The 13,449-nt window shown below is 54.9% G+C and overlaps 1 protein-coding gene across 5 annotated transcripts in view; it reads left to right on the forward strand.

Moving 5' to 3' along the window:
• The first annotated feature begins 663 nt into the window (after positions 1-663).
• The window catches only part of AIFM3 (AIF family member 3), a 36,563-nt gene continuing 23,777 nt past the window's right edge, over positions 664-13,449 (forward strand). For 2 of the 5 annotated variants that reach the window (XM_086623389.1, XM_086623390.1), the window contains exons 1-3: positions 778-808; positions 7,396-7,609; positions 12,892-13,001. In XM_086623389.1, coding sequence (XP_086479515.1) covers positions 778-808; positions 7,396-7,609; positions 12,892-13,001 — 355 coding nt within the window. Of the gene's footprint in view, positions 809-4,586; positions 4,667-4,875; positions 4,944-4,977; positions 5,044-7,371; positions 7,610-12,891; positions 13,002-13,449 lie in introns of those variants that run through there. The other 3 variants (XM_086623387.1, XM_086623391.1, XM_086623388.1) reach the window with 3 other exon arrangements.

Consider the following 13,449-nt stretch of genomic DNA (forward strand, 5'->3'; position numbering starts at 1 on the left):
CTGCAGGAATGAGCATTACTGGAAAGGGGGAACTTGCAGGACTGGGAATAAAGTAGATTTCTTTTTTCCATCACCTAATAATAAAAGAAAAAAAAACTGACTGAAATGTATTTATGGTTTAACCATTGTGTTTGGGCTGTGACCTGTGTGCTTAGAGATTTAATTCCCAAAGGCAGGACTCTGGAAAGTCGTTAAAGCCTGAACAGAAACGGTACGCGGGTTTTTGTAATTTTAAACTTTGAAAGGATGATTGAATTTATAAACATCGTAACTGAATTTACCGGCGACTCCCAGCGCGGTGACCCCAGTGTCACGTTTTCCCTGGGTCTCTCGGGTCACTGGAGGCTCGTGGGGCTCGGTGCCACTTGCCCCTGCACTCCGTGCGCCCACTGTGCCAGTGCTGCAGCCTATTAATCCCCCCGAATTCCTCAGCGCTCTCGCTCCCAGGCAGGGAGCTGTGTGGGGGCTGCAGTGGTGCCAGGGGGTGGTGAGTGGGTGGAAGGAGAGCGCAGCCCGCACCCTGCCACCCCATCCGAACACCCACTGCCAGGTGGTGGTGTGGGCAGCAGCGCTGCGCGCGCCGTTCCATCCCCTCCCCGCAGCACCCGCCGTCCCGCCGGTGCCGGTTCTCACGCAGCTTTTCTCCCCAACGCAGGTTGTGAACAACGCCTGGAGCCCGGGACGGCGCGAGCGGGCGTTTTATCATGCCAGGATGTGCCCGTGCCGTTGCTGACCTGCCCACCGTCCCTGTGCCCGCTGCCTGTCTCAGCTGGCGCCATGGGAGGATGCTTCTCCAAGCCCAAACCAGGTGACTGCCCTCCAGCGCCATGCCCCCGTCCCGCCATCCCCGTGGGGAGAAGTAGGTCAGTGGTGGTGGACCTTGGCTGGGGGAATGTTAATTCTCGGCTCCCGCAGGGAGGATTACCAGCCTATTAATCCCCCCGAATTCCTCAGCGCTCTCGCTCCCAGGCAGGGAGCTGTGCGGGGGCTGCAGCGGTGCCAGGGGGTGGTGAGTGGGTGGAAGGAGAGCGCAGCCCGCACCCTGCCACCCCATCTGAACACCCACTGCCAGGCTTCCGTGTGCCGTCTCCTCGTACCCCCACCACCCTCCCTGCGTCTGCCCTCCTGCAGCGCCCGGGGGCAGAACCACCCCCCTCGTGCCCCGGGGTGGGTTTGTGTGACAGCCATCCCTGTAGGGACGTGTGTGGCTCCAGCACCTTCCTTGCTGCCACAGCTTTGCCACTCACAGGCCAGCCCTTAATTTTGTCCCTGCTGGAAGGGAATGACCAGGGAAGGAGCAGGATCACCTACTGCTTGATTTCTTGGTGCTTCCACAGTCCCACCACCCAGCCCAGGTCCTGGGGCTGCTCCGCTCTCTGGGTTTTATTTTCTTGCGAAGCTCGTCCATGCATGCCGCCTCCGGCGGGGAAAGCAGCTGTAGGCACCTGGACACAAGGATGTTCCCCTTGTCCCACGTGCTTCCGCCGCGGCTGGGCTGGATCCGCTCCCTGCTCTTCGGCGACGGTGGGCACACGTAGGAGAGGAAGGGCTGCGGTGCAGGCTGCGCAGGCAGACCGGCTGGTTGAGGGAGAACTGGTGCAGAAGCACCAACATGAAGCCTTGTCCTGAGCTGCTACCGGCAGCGTGGGCACGAGCAGGCGCTGCGTGGTCACCCCAGCTCGTCATACCAGCAGCACCCGCATCGCCCCAGCGCTGGTCTCCAGGGACCGATGCTGGTGCATGGGGGACTGGCACAGGTGGCATTGCCAAAGCCACCTTTGAGGGCTTCCGTCCTGCAGCTTGTTTTGGCCACCTAGGAGTGAGCCAAAGGACAACCCCGTCCTTGTTGCCTGCTTGTGCCCAAGGGCAAGGGGAGTGAGATAGTCTCGCTGATCTGTCAGATCAGTCAGCAGCCACACTAGCCTTTGTGGGTGGAAAAATGTCTTTTGGGGACCTTTCATTGGCAATTTGTCCTCGTTGCCTCAGGCAGTGGGGATTTCAGGTTGAAGGACTTGAAAGGTCAGAGGGGCCATATGAGTGGTCTGCAACCCACCGAGCACCCTCTGAGTGAGGTCCTCTGCTTTGCTTCGCAAGGTACGAGGAGAAAATGAAGGTGGTTTGCTGCCCTTGACCTGCTCTGTGATTATTTCATGGGTCATTGCAGCGCCCAGGTAACGCGGCGTCGGACGCTGGGAACTGGAAGTTTTCATTTGTGAAAGCCCACGCTGTTTCTGTCCTTCCTTGAAACGTTTAAGGAGAGAAAACGCATCCGGGAATAAATGCCTTTGTTGACTAAACCTGTCACAAACTCTGCTGGCAGCTCCACTCGATTTTGTAGAGCATCAGCAAAACTGTGTTTCGTCTTGAAGCAGGGCAGGAGTAAAAGCGCTCTGCGGGCACGTTTCCGGAGCCGCGGGTTTTCACGTGGAGCTGTATCTGCATGGCAGGGCCAAGTGCTGGAAATGCCATCCTGTGACCTACCGCTCCCTCCGCAGCTCCGGCGGTGATTAGTGGTCTTCAGAGGCTTCTGAGGAGCCTCCCCCAGCCCCTGGCCAGCACGCCGCTGGCTGCGGCGCTCCGTCGCGGCGGTGATAAAACCTGCGAGTGCAGCGAGGTGAGCAGATGCGTTGGCAGATACCGGTCGTTCTGGCAAAGAGGTTTCACAGCCGTCTTATGGTATTTGTGATTCCCGTTTCTCGCGGGAGCTGTGCACCGTCAGAGCTGAGTAGTGGACTTTCCTATTTCTAAAAATCCACCTGTCCCCTGTACGAACAAGAAGCGAGTCACGCAGGGACAGAACAGAGCTATTTTCTCCATCAGTGCAGTTTCAACGTGAAGGGAACGTTTCAGATGCAGCCTGAAAGCAACGGAATTTGTTTAGACACTTGAGAAAGATGCATACAAGATCTTTATCTGCTCCATCTTTTTGTGTCTGAGGGGGACCCTCCATCCCCTTGAGCACCCTCAGCATTTCTCGAGTCAACCTTGACACGTTGCTGTGCCAGGAAGACCTTTTGATGAGCAGATCACCGGTACAAGAGCTTTGGGCAGTGGAGTCCTGCAACAGCAGATGACCATGCTGGCTGTACTGGAGGCCAGCCCCAGAGCCTGGCTGCAGCTGCAGCGCCCGACCTCATCCTGACATTTAAGTGTTTAATTAAAAGCTTATGTTCAAGCAGCGAAGTCATCTTCTGTTATCTCTGGTGCTGCAATCCCGTGATGCCGGATCCTCTTCTGAAGGCCCGGTTCTCAATCTCTGCATAATTTTTTTTTTCCTCCGTTTTCTCTCCGGATGCGTGATGCATAGGCGATGAGCTGCCAGCTGGCAGCCTGCGTGGGATCCCAGCACCCGCTCCCGGAGCGGAGCCAGGTCAGGATGACGGGCGAAGGGAACCGCCGTGTGCCCGCGCCTGCTCGGTGCGAGCGGCGGCGGCACCGTTGCTGTGCCAGGCGTGGGAGAGCGGCTTGCATGAGCCTATAAAGTCGTGATTATTTCTCTTCGCACCCTCTGGGCAGCACTTGATGGCGGGGTGGGCAGGGCGGCAGCTCCGGCACCGCACGGCGTGCCTGCGGGTGAGCTTTGCCCTCGCGCAGAGCATCGTGGAATCGCGTAAGTTGGAAAAGACCGGTGCCCTGAGGCACCGCGGGGTTCCGTGGCTGGCGAAGGCAGGCACACGGCTGTCCCCTCCGCCGGCCTGGCTCCTGCATCCCCTATGGCCAGACATCCTCACCCTACCCAGGCTTCCCCAGATTCAAGCAACTCCTGGCTGGTGCAGGTTCTCTCTTGCCCTGCACTGCCATATTGGCTTAGCGTTTTCCTCGTTTCTGCCATTCTAAGTATGATACTTTAAATGACCTGATACCTGTAGTTTAAATTTAGCCTCTAGGAGGGCACTGAGCCATACCGGGAACCTAATCCTGTGGTAGAGAAAATTTGGGTCATTTAATCGCCCTAACTTTTTAAAAATAACAACCATGGCCCTGCACTGCAGCCCAGCCACCCTCCACCTGCCCGCAGCCTGCCCAGGGGTCGATGCCAACCTTTCCATCCTCATGTCCCAGGTACCTGCCTAGAAGCAGGCAGAGGCTTTGATGGGTCCCACCAGGCTGTGGGTAGCAATGGAGAAGGAAGAAATTTATGGGAGATGTAATGGGGTATTAATGACTGACTGACGGGTGTTAACGACGTGTGGCAAAGCACAAGAGCATCGTGGCCACAGTGTGAAAAGAAAACCTGAGCCAAGCGATCGGGATGTGGTTCCTGGGTGTGCGTGTAGGGGTCTCAGCAGTGCTCTGACCTAAAGGCTAAAAACCTGGGAGGAAAAAAAAAAGGGTCAAAATTTATGGTCTTGACAAGGGTCTGTATTTTAAGCAATTCTATGATTTTGGTGAGCTGACTCAGGATTTTTGAATACTAAGAGCTGGCAGTGTATGTGGATGTGTGGTACCAGCACCTGCTCATGCTCAACTGTTTCATCTGCTTTTTTGTATATTCTTATAAAATACTTCCAGCCCTGACATCCTGGTCCTTCATATCTATGTATATGTGTATATGTATAGACAAAAAATACATATATATATAAAAAATGTTCATGAACACACAAAACCACATACATACACAGGTGGCACAGGGCAAGCAGGCATGTCTGTATCTCTACCTCTCTCTCTCATCTCTGTCTCTATATCATCTATATCAATATATCTATACCTATATCTATATTGTATCTATATCATTTATATCTGTATCTATCTCTATCTCTGTCTCCATCTAATCTATATCAATATATCTATATTGTATCTATCTACATCTATATGATCTATATCATCTATATCTGTATCATCAATATCTATATCTGTACATCATCTATATCTGTACATCATCTGTATCTCTAGATGTATACATCTTGGAGAGCAGCAGGTGCTCTGCCCTGGAAGCTACAGCTGTCACCCTTGTTGCCACCAGCGTGGCCAGGACAGTGCTGCTGTGTGACCGTGGTGGCCTTGGCCGGTCCCTGAGGAGTTGGCCACCACGCAGATTTGTAGGCACGTGCCTAAAACTGTCGGGACAGTTTGCTTTAAGTTCAGGAATCTCTTCTAGCAGCTGTAGAAAATGACAGTCAAAGGGACGGAGCGCGCTGGACCCGGCCACACCGTGCCAGTTGGGTTTCAGAATTAAACTTGGGTTTATAAATATTTCATTTAAATGTCATTTTCCCTGATGGCAATTGAAGCAGTTTGCTGGATCAGCTCAGGTACTGCTGAGCCCCGGATTCCTGGAGGGATCATCCCTTCGGAATGCAGGTCTCTGGCCAGAGAGACACCCCACGCAGGGCCGGGGGGGATGAGGAGGAGGAGGAGAAGAAGGGATAAAGGGTTGGGCAGAGGGAGTTGCCCCCCACGGAGGCAAGTGGTGGAGTGAGGGGCCCAAAATAGGAGGGGGGAAGACTTTATACATCTTTTTCTTTCCTCTGGACATTTATCCAGCAGTGCTGGTGAGCGCTGAGCGGGGCCGGCTGGGAACGCCGATGTCAGAGACCTGCGGCTTTTTGCGTACGCTTTTCTGACCGAGAAAGTGAAAAGCTCGGAGCTAAAGTGCCACCTTCATCCCCACAGGGTCATACGCCCGTGGATCAGCGGGTGCCCTGGGGGGACCCAAATGTAGTTTGGAAAACAAAGCTCCGGGGTGTCGGGCCAAGCGCGAGGTGGGGGGGTGTTCCCTGCGGGAATTCACTGGCATCAACGTCACCATTAGCGCTCGGAGCGTAGTCCTCCGAAATGATCCTCCTGTTTCTTTGACTGAAGTTATTTGTCAGCGACTGGCATAAACGGGTGGTCGTTGTATTTCCTAACGCTGTCCTGGAAAATCCGTGTCTGCTTTCCCAAACGCCATAGGAAAACAGTGCTTATGGAACGCAGCCTCTTTGCTGGGCAGCTGCAGGGAGCTGGGCTGCTTCTGTAGAGGTCCACCAACAAATTTGCTCGTAGCAACGTGGGGGTTTTTTAATGCATGGTGCTGAGCCTCTTAGTCTGCAGTAGCTCCTGCAGCTGCAAGAATGCGACGGAAGTTCCCATTTTCTGTTGATTCACCATGGATATGCAGAAAATTGCTTTACTGGATCTCTCTGTCAGACCCCAGCAATTTAGGTCATGAGCTTTAATTTTTGTCTTCTGCATAGCTTTTCCTGTTCATACCATTTATAAGAGGGGGAAAACTCAGCAATCTCCTGTTTGCTTGAGATGCTCCTTCAGTCTCTGGCACTTACCCCCCGGCTCCATATAGAACTCCCCTGGGGTTTATTATAAATATTAATGGCTTTGGTTTTATGAAGTCCCGAGGAGCTAAAGTGATGTTTTTCACTTTGTGATGTGAAAGCTCATCACCAGCTTCCTCTGATGCCCCTGTGTCCAGCCTGCACCCCCTGCGCACGGGGCGGTGGGTGGGGGTGTGGCTGGGTGGTCGCTGCTCTTTGGGGAGCTGGGATGAACATCTGCATGGATGAACATCAGCATGGATGAACATCAGCATGGCTTCACCTGGGTGGCCAAGGAGAGCCCCTGAGCTCCCCCTCCATCCCTGCGTGGGGAAGGCAGGACCGGCAGCACATCCCGGGAGGGTGGAGGGACGGAGGCTGTGCCATACCAGGGGCTGCCTCTCCATCGCTGCCCAGTGACAGCACCCAGGGGGGTGGTGGGGCCGAGGGGACCTGCTGACTCCGGCGTCCCCTCTGATAGTTGGGGGGATGTGCTGCGCCGGCACGAACAGCTCCTGCCTGTCCCTGGTCTCCTGGTCCCCAGGCCAGGGGTGCTTCTATTGTCAAACCTGTTCAGTGGTGTACACCTAAGCAAAATGGACAATCCTTGCCTTTCTCACTTAATGCTGAAGGTTCACTCTACGCTGAAAACCTCATGCAGAAGTAATTTTGGATATTTCTAGCTCCTTATTAATTGGTCTCCATCTAATGAAGCAGCTTTATACACCATGCGGTGTTGGCTTTCTCTTCCAGTTAATGTTATCTACAAATAATTAAAGGGTTTTTTGAAGTCTGTCTGAGCCCAGGAGGCCTTGGCGTGCCTCACATTTAGCTGCCCGAAGCTGTTTTCCACTAAACAGGACAGGAACTGTGACCAAGGGGTTGTTTTGCACCGATGACTAATGCCTGTTTGCAATAAGATGTACTTTATGGATGCGAAGGTGGAGAAAGAACAGTGGAAAAATGGGCTCGGGTAATCAAGGCAAGTTTGATATTAAATGTTTTCTCTTCCCAAGCAAGACAACCAAAAATGTCTGTTCTGATGTCTGTCAGCCCCTTTCGAAGTCCGGGGAAGAAAGGAGAGGCGGAATGGCAGCAAAACCTCCAGCTTCATTTTAAGGAAGATTTCTGTTTGTTCCTGCAGTTGAAGTGAAAATTGAAGTTGTGATACCCGAGAAGGAGAGAAGCAAGGAGGAGATGTCGCCCAATGGGAAAGCCAGCCCCCTGATCTACAAAGTCAACGGGACTGCCCGGCGCTATCATCTCGAGGAGCATCCCATTGCCAGCAATCCCTACCACAAACCAAAGGATGTGGTGGAAGCGTCCGTGTGCCATGTGAAGGACCTGGAGAATGGACAGTAAGTGCCTAAAATTTTTTGCAGGTAAAACTTGAGACACCTTATAACCCAAACCAAACCCCCTCTCTTGATCTTTAAAGTTTCTGGAGATGACAATTGAACTTAGTAAAATGATTTTTTTTTTTTTCCATCTTAAAAAATGACATCACGGGCAAGTAAGAACTGTTTTTTACCAGCAGGTCTGCTGTCCCCTGCACGGTCTGCCCTGGGACTCGTGTTAGAAAGATGTGATGTTCTGTAGCAGAATTTCTCAACAGGCTCTGCTCAGATTGCGTTAGACAACCCTGACAATTTTTTATGAATTTACAGCCTTAGTCGTTACTGAGTAGCACGAGTGGGGCTGGTGGGGCAGATCGTGTGCTCCATCACTTCTGCAGAGCCTTGTTCCTCTAGGCGAGCTCATCTCTTTCGGCCTGCCCTCTCACCGAGGAGGCAGTTTTCCATGTTGTTAGCGAATGGCAATGCACGTCAGCCGCCCACAGTCCCACCACCCTGATTTATGGGTTTTCTGAAGTCTAAAAAGTGCCCGTCCCAGTCAGTGTGCTTTACAGTCTGGTGTTTCTTTTCTGGGGTAGATGTGCCTGTTCTGCAGCATGTTCCATTAGTCTGGTGGCCAGCATCTCAGCAGGCTCTGTCCTTGTGTGGAAGAAAACATAGTTGGAAATAGCTTTTATTGCAGTGAGGGAGTGATGTCAGGTGTGTGGGACACCGCAGGAGTCTGGCAGCTATTTGCTTTAAATTGAACTATTGCTTGTGAGAATGTTCTGGAATAATCCAGGTACTAAAAGCTACTTTGTGGTAAACTTAAGGGGCTTCATGAGCCATAAATTCTTCTCATTAGGTAAGTTCATTCAGGAATAAACTATTTTTTTGGTTGCAGTGTGAATTTACATATTAGACTGTTCTACAAGGGGATGCAGCAGACTCTCTTGGGTTAAATCTTCAGGTGATGAGTACGGCTGACTCTGCAAGCTCTGCTGCAGCTCAGGGAGGTGCTGGAGGGCCATCAGGACCTGGAGGCTAATGGTCTCCTCTGGTGAGAGGTGGGGGTGAGGAGTCAGTAGAGATGGACCCGGCTGGAAGGCAAGCACAGGTGGGATGTTGGAGTGTTGGGAGTGGGAGGTGATGGGTGACCTGCTGCCTCCTGCACAGGCGAGCAGTGACAGCAAGGCTGGGGCCGAGCACAGGCAGTGACCAGGGTTGCCTTGAAGCTGGAGCGAAGCAAAAAGGGGAGACTATCCTGGGAAATACCGGTGGCACAGGGAGGGTCCTGTTCCAGTGTCAGGACGTAGCCTAATGGCTGATCACCAAGCGTTGGGCGGAGGCGGCTTCTGCTGACGGCGTGTTTAGGGTGTCACTGAAAGAGCGCGCTCCGCTGTGCGGCCCCAGTGCAAGATGGACGATGGAAAATCAGGATTGCAGTAGATACATCGACTGGAATGCACGTGGTATAGTAGAGGAAAAGATCCGAAGAGCTCTGCCGGTCCGCGGGGAAGGCGAGGAGGGAGCTGGCTGCAGCCTGGGCAGCCGTGCCCGGCTCTGGGCAGCTGGAGCAGGGAGCTCCTCGGCTAAAGCCAGGGCGAGAAAGTGGCATCGGTCTGGAGACCGGGCTCACTCTTCAACCGTGTGTGCATTCGGCTACCGAAGCACGCTGCCAAGTACGGCAGGAACTTGCCACCACTGGACATTTAAAGTTGAGAACAGCTTTTTCTCGGCGGGCTGAGCCGGGCTCCAAAGAGAGGTGCTGCGAGAAGGTCCCACAGCTCACGTAAGCAACAGGCCACGCCAAAGGAGTCCCTTCTGGCTCTGATACCCCGAGGGGTTTTCTGGGATGCTTCCCCCCAGGAATGTGCTGGGTAGGGGTGTCTAGGGCACAGCAGCTGGCACAAGTGTTCGGGCACCTCTGCATTGCGTTAGCGGAGTCTGCGAGCACAAGGTGCTCCTCCTGCCCACCCTTTCTGTCATTCTGGTACCAAGATGGTCTCAGCAGAACTAGTAAAAGATACTGGAGGATAAACTTTGGTGCTGCTGTACCCAGCCACCTCCCCAGGCAAACCAGGGCAGGTCACTGAGCTGCAGACAGAAAACAGCCCCCAGTGCTCCCTCAGCCCCTGAGCAAAGGTCCTTTGTGGGCCAGAGCTGGGCTGTAGCTGCTGCTTCCCGAGCTGGGAGTGGAGCGGGCAACAGGACAAGTTCCCAGCTGAGTAAATAGCTCAGCGGGAGCAGCGCAGTGTAAACCGTCCTCTCGCTCGCTCTGGAGTGAGAGTGGGGTCGGGAGCCTTGCAGGTGGCTGTGTGCTGCCTTCAAGACACCAGGTCTTGTTTCTGACTCTCTCAGGTCGCACAGACCGTTGGGTAAGCTGTGAACTCTTTCACTTATCTTATCTTATCTTCCCGTAGAGTTATGGTCGTCATCAACCGCAGGTTTTATCTGACGTACTGCACAGCTGAGGAATGCAGCAGGACTTGTACTGCCCTATTCCCCTTGTGCTGACGGAAGGACCTCCGAGTGCAAAGTGTCCTACACGGGGAGGGAGCAGAGCTGCATCGCTCGGGAGCGGGGCTGCCGATTTACCGGGACAGAACGGCTCCCAGGGGCAGGCACGGGGAGCTCTGCCGCTGTTTCACCCCAGGCCGCAAAGAATTGGAGTGTTGGCCGTTACTCTGGTGGGACAGTTGATGCAGGTGGAGCAGGCACCTGCATGGAGACTTGTCCATGATGGGTTTGAAGGTGTTACAGGGATGCTGGTGGACTGAGCCCTGGTCTCATGTCCATGGCTGTGAAGCAGAGAGCGGCACAAGTGTCTCCGTAGCCTGGGTGCAAGTGACGGGACAGAGTTGGGATGTTACCCAAAGAGGAATGGGCATGCAAAGTGAGTCCCATTCTTCTGAGACCCTGGCACCTATTGTGCATGAACAGCATTCAGGGGTCACACATGGCCAGTAGCTTTCTTGAGCACGTGGGGTTTGCTCTGTGCACAGTGGTGTATTTGGTGCACCAAGTGCAACATGCCAGGCTTGCTGCAGAGATGGTCCGCTTCCGGCAATGGGCACAACCAGGATCTCCAGATAAACATCAAGTTGTGCAGGGACAGACACTCTGGCTGGAAGAGGCGAAGCTTCCAGGGAACAGCAGCTCTGCATTCCATGCCCAGTTCCCTGCAAAATGAGGGATCACTCCTCGCCCCTCCGCTTTCCTCCATGGTTAGCTGGAAGGTTCTGCTGTAGGGAAGCAGCTGCCGCTAATTGCACTGGGACGGGGTTCAGTGCCTCACACAGGGCTGTGGATCACATGGGGCTGTTGGTTGGAAAGGGAGCGCCTGGGTGGTGAGAAGGGAAAAGGAGGTGAGGACAGGACATGTTGGGATGAAGGTCTGGTGGAGCTATAGTGAGAGAGCAGAGAATAAACATCTGTTCAGTGCAGAGCAACATCAGTCTCGCTCAGTGATGCTTGGGCAGCCTGCACTGCCTCTACGGCTGGAAAGCCACAGAAATGCCCTTGGCAAAGGTCTGGGCAGGTGGAGGAGCTGGGGTCTTAGTGCCAGAGCCTCCTGCAATCTCCAGACTCCGCAGAGAGGAGCAGTGGGCAGCCTCCTGGAAATGACGAATGGTTGAAAGACTCATACTTCAGTGGGCAGTGCAGCTGCCCAGATGCAGCCCAGTTCTGTATGTGGTCTGCAGGGCTTGGAAACGCTTGCAAATAAAAGCACGTGTTGCAGCTGCATCACAAGACCTGTGCCCGGCCAGCCTGCAGCAGGCAGAGCAGTGGGCACAGCTGGCCGGGTGATGCTGGGCGCTGGGGGGGAGGCATGCCGTTCCCGGGGAGACACGGGCAGCTGGCTGCTGCGGGCAAATGCCCCCCTGTCTGGGGAGGCTGCACCCACGCTGCGGGCAAATGCCCCCCTGTCTGGGGAGGCTGCACCCACGCTGCGGGCAAATGCCCCCCTGTCTGGGGAGGCTGCACCCACGCTGCGGGCAAATGCCCCCCTGTCTGGGGAGGCTGCACCCACGCTGCGGGCAAATGCCCCCCTGTCTGGGGAGGCTGCACCCAGGCTGTGGGGAAATGCCCCCCTGTCTGGGGAGGATGCACCCAGGCTGCGGCCGCTGCAGAGGTGCGTGTCGCTCAGCACAGCCCTGCTGAGCCCGAGGGCTGCAAGTCAGCTCTCGGTCAAGCCAAGGGAGTTGGAAAGGGTTTTTCTAAAATGCCACTTTCCAGTACTAATGGCATCATTATTCAGCAGATGGGGATGCTCAGCAGCTCTTTCTGTCTTCGCGTAATGGTGCATGATGGGCAAAGAGGTGCTTTTGACCAGGACAGGAGTGGCTGGAGCTGCAGCCTGGCTTGGCTGGTCGAGACCCAGAGAGCCTAAAAATTTCAAAGCTTTGCTGGTAAAGGATTCCTGCTGTGCTGATCACCCTTTTGTCCAGGCTCCCACACCAGCAGCTGTGGTCTTTCGAAGAGCACCTGAATATCTCCAGGAATGGCTGGAGGATTAAGTTGAATCCTACGACGGGTTGAGTGCCAGCAGCACCAGGGAGGCAAAGCCCCTCTGCCACGCAGAGCTGGGGCCGCGCAGAGCCGGGGCTGGCAGCCCAGAGCAGGCAGGGACATCGCTGCGTGAGCTGTGCTCTGCAAAAGCAGCTGAGGAAAACAGCAAGGAGGTCACGCGTCGGTGTCTGCTGTCCCGAGGGTTGTATCAGGAAAAGCTGACCCACGTTGCCGACCCTGGGATGCGGCCAGGACCGGAGGCACAGAGGGGCAGACCTCAAGGCTGGAGAACGCAGAGGGTCAGACTCGCCCCTCCCGGCTTTCAAGTCTCAGAAATGTTGTGTTTGCTTTGAGCGAACACAAACCTGGCAGGGGCCTGCTGAGCCACTGGAGCTGGGAGGGGAGGTGGTGTCGCAGTAAAACCAGTATGGTTTCTTGCTCCCACTAAGTGCTGAAAAGCTTTATTCTGACTCCCCTCGACTTGGGTGGAGACCACCAGCTGCTTCCTGAGCAGCCAGGAGGTGCTTTGGGCCACTGCTTTGCACAGCGATGGATGAAGAAGCTGCTGCTCAATGGCCCAGTTTGGATGTGCCCCAGGATGGGAGCAGTAGAGGCACCTCCAAAGCTGTCTGGTGACGGGAGTGACCCACACCTGTAAGTCACCTGGAGCTGGTGCTGAGCAAGTTGAAGCAGGGGGGGGGATCCTGGTGGGACTGGGGCTGGGGTGCAGGGCGGGGGGTGGCTCCCGCTGCCAGATGGATGCTCTGCCATGTGTTTTCCATGCTTCTCCCCAGGATGCGGGAAGTGGACCTGGGCTGCGGGAAGGCTCTGCTCATCAAGGAGGGTGGCGAGTTCCACGCCGTGGGACACAAGTGTCCCCACTATGGAGCCCCGTTGGTCAAAGGTCAGTCTGCATCACCCCCTGGGAGCCCAACCAAGGGCAGCAAAACGTTGGCAAAAGACAGCCCGGCGTTCACCCGGCTGTGCTGCCGGGTGTTGGGCAGTGCCGCACCGCACGCTCCGCATCATCTTGGCGTCTTCTCGCTGGGGGAAGGCATGGGCGGAAAGCTGGGGGTGCACAGACCTCCCAGGAGCACTTCGCCACAGGTCGAGTTCGCTGGTGACCCAGCTTGCCACTGCTGGTCGCAGGGCTGGGGCTTCTTTGGGTGGCTTTGAAGAACAAAACCACACGGGCACCATTAAATTGGGCTTCTGCTTCATTCTCCAGCTGGACCTGAACCTCTCTTGGATGGCGTGAAACAGCTGCGGCTCCCTGTCCCCGTGCAAAGCTCCCTTTTATGAGGCTTTTCATATTGTTCTGTTCATTGGTTCCCAGCCACTGAGGAGTTAAA

Source organism: Tauraco erythrolophus, chromosome 19, assembly GCF_009769465.1.
Source record: "Tauraco erythrolophus isolate bTauEry1 chromosome 19, bTauEry1.pri, whole genome shotgun sequence".
In the NCBI taxonomy this organism is placed as follows: Eukaryota; Metazoa; Chordata; class Aves; order Musophagiformes; family Musophagidae; genus Tauraco; species Tauraco erythrolophus.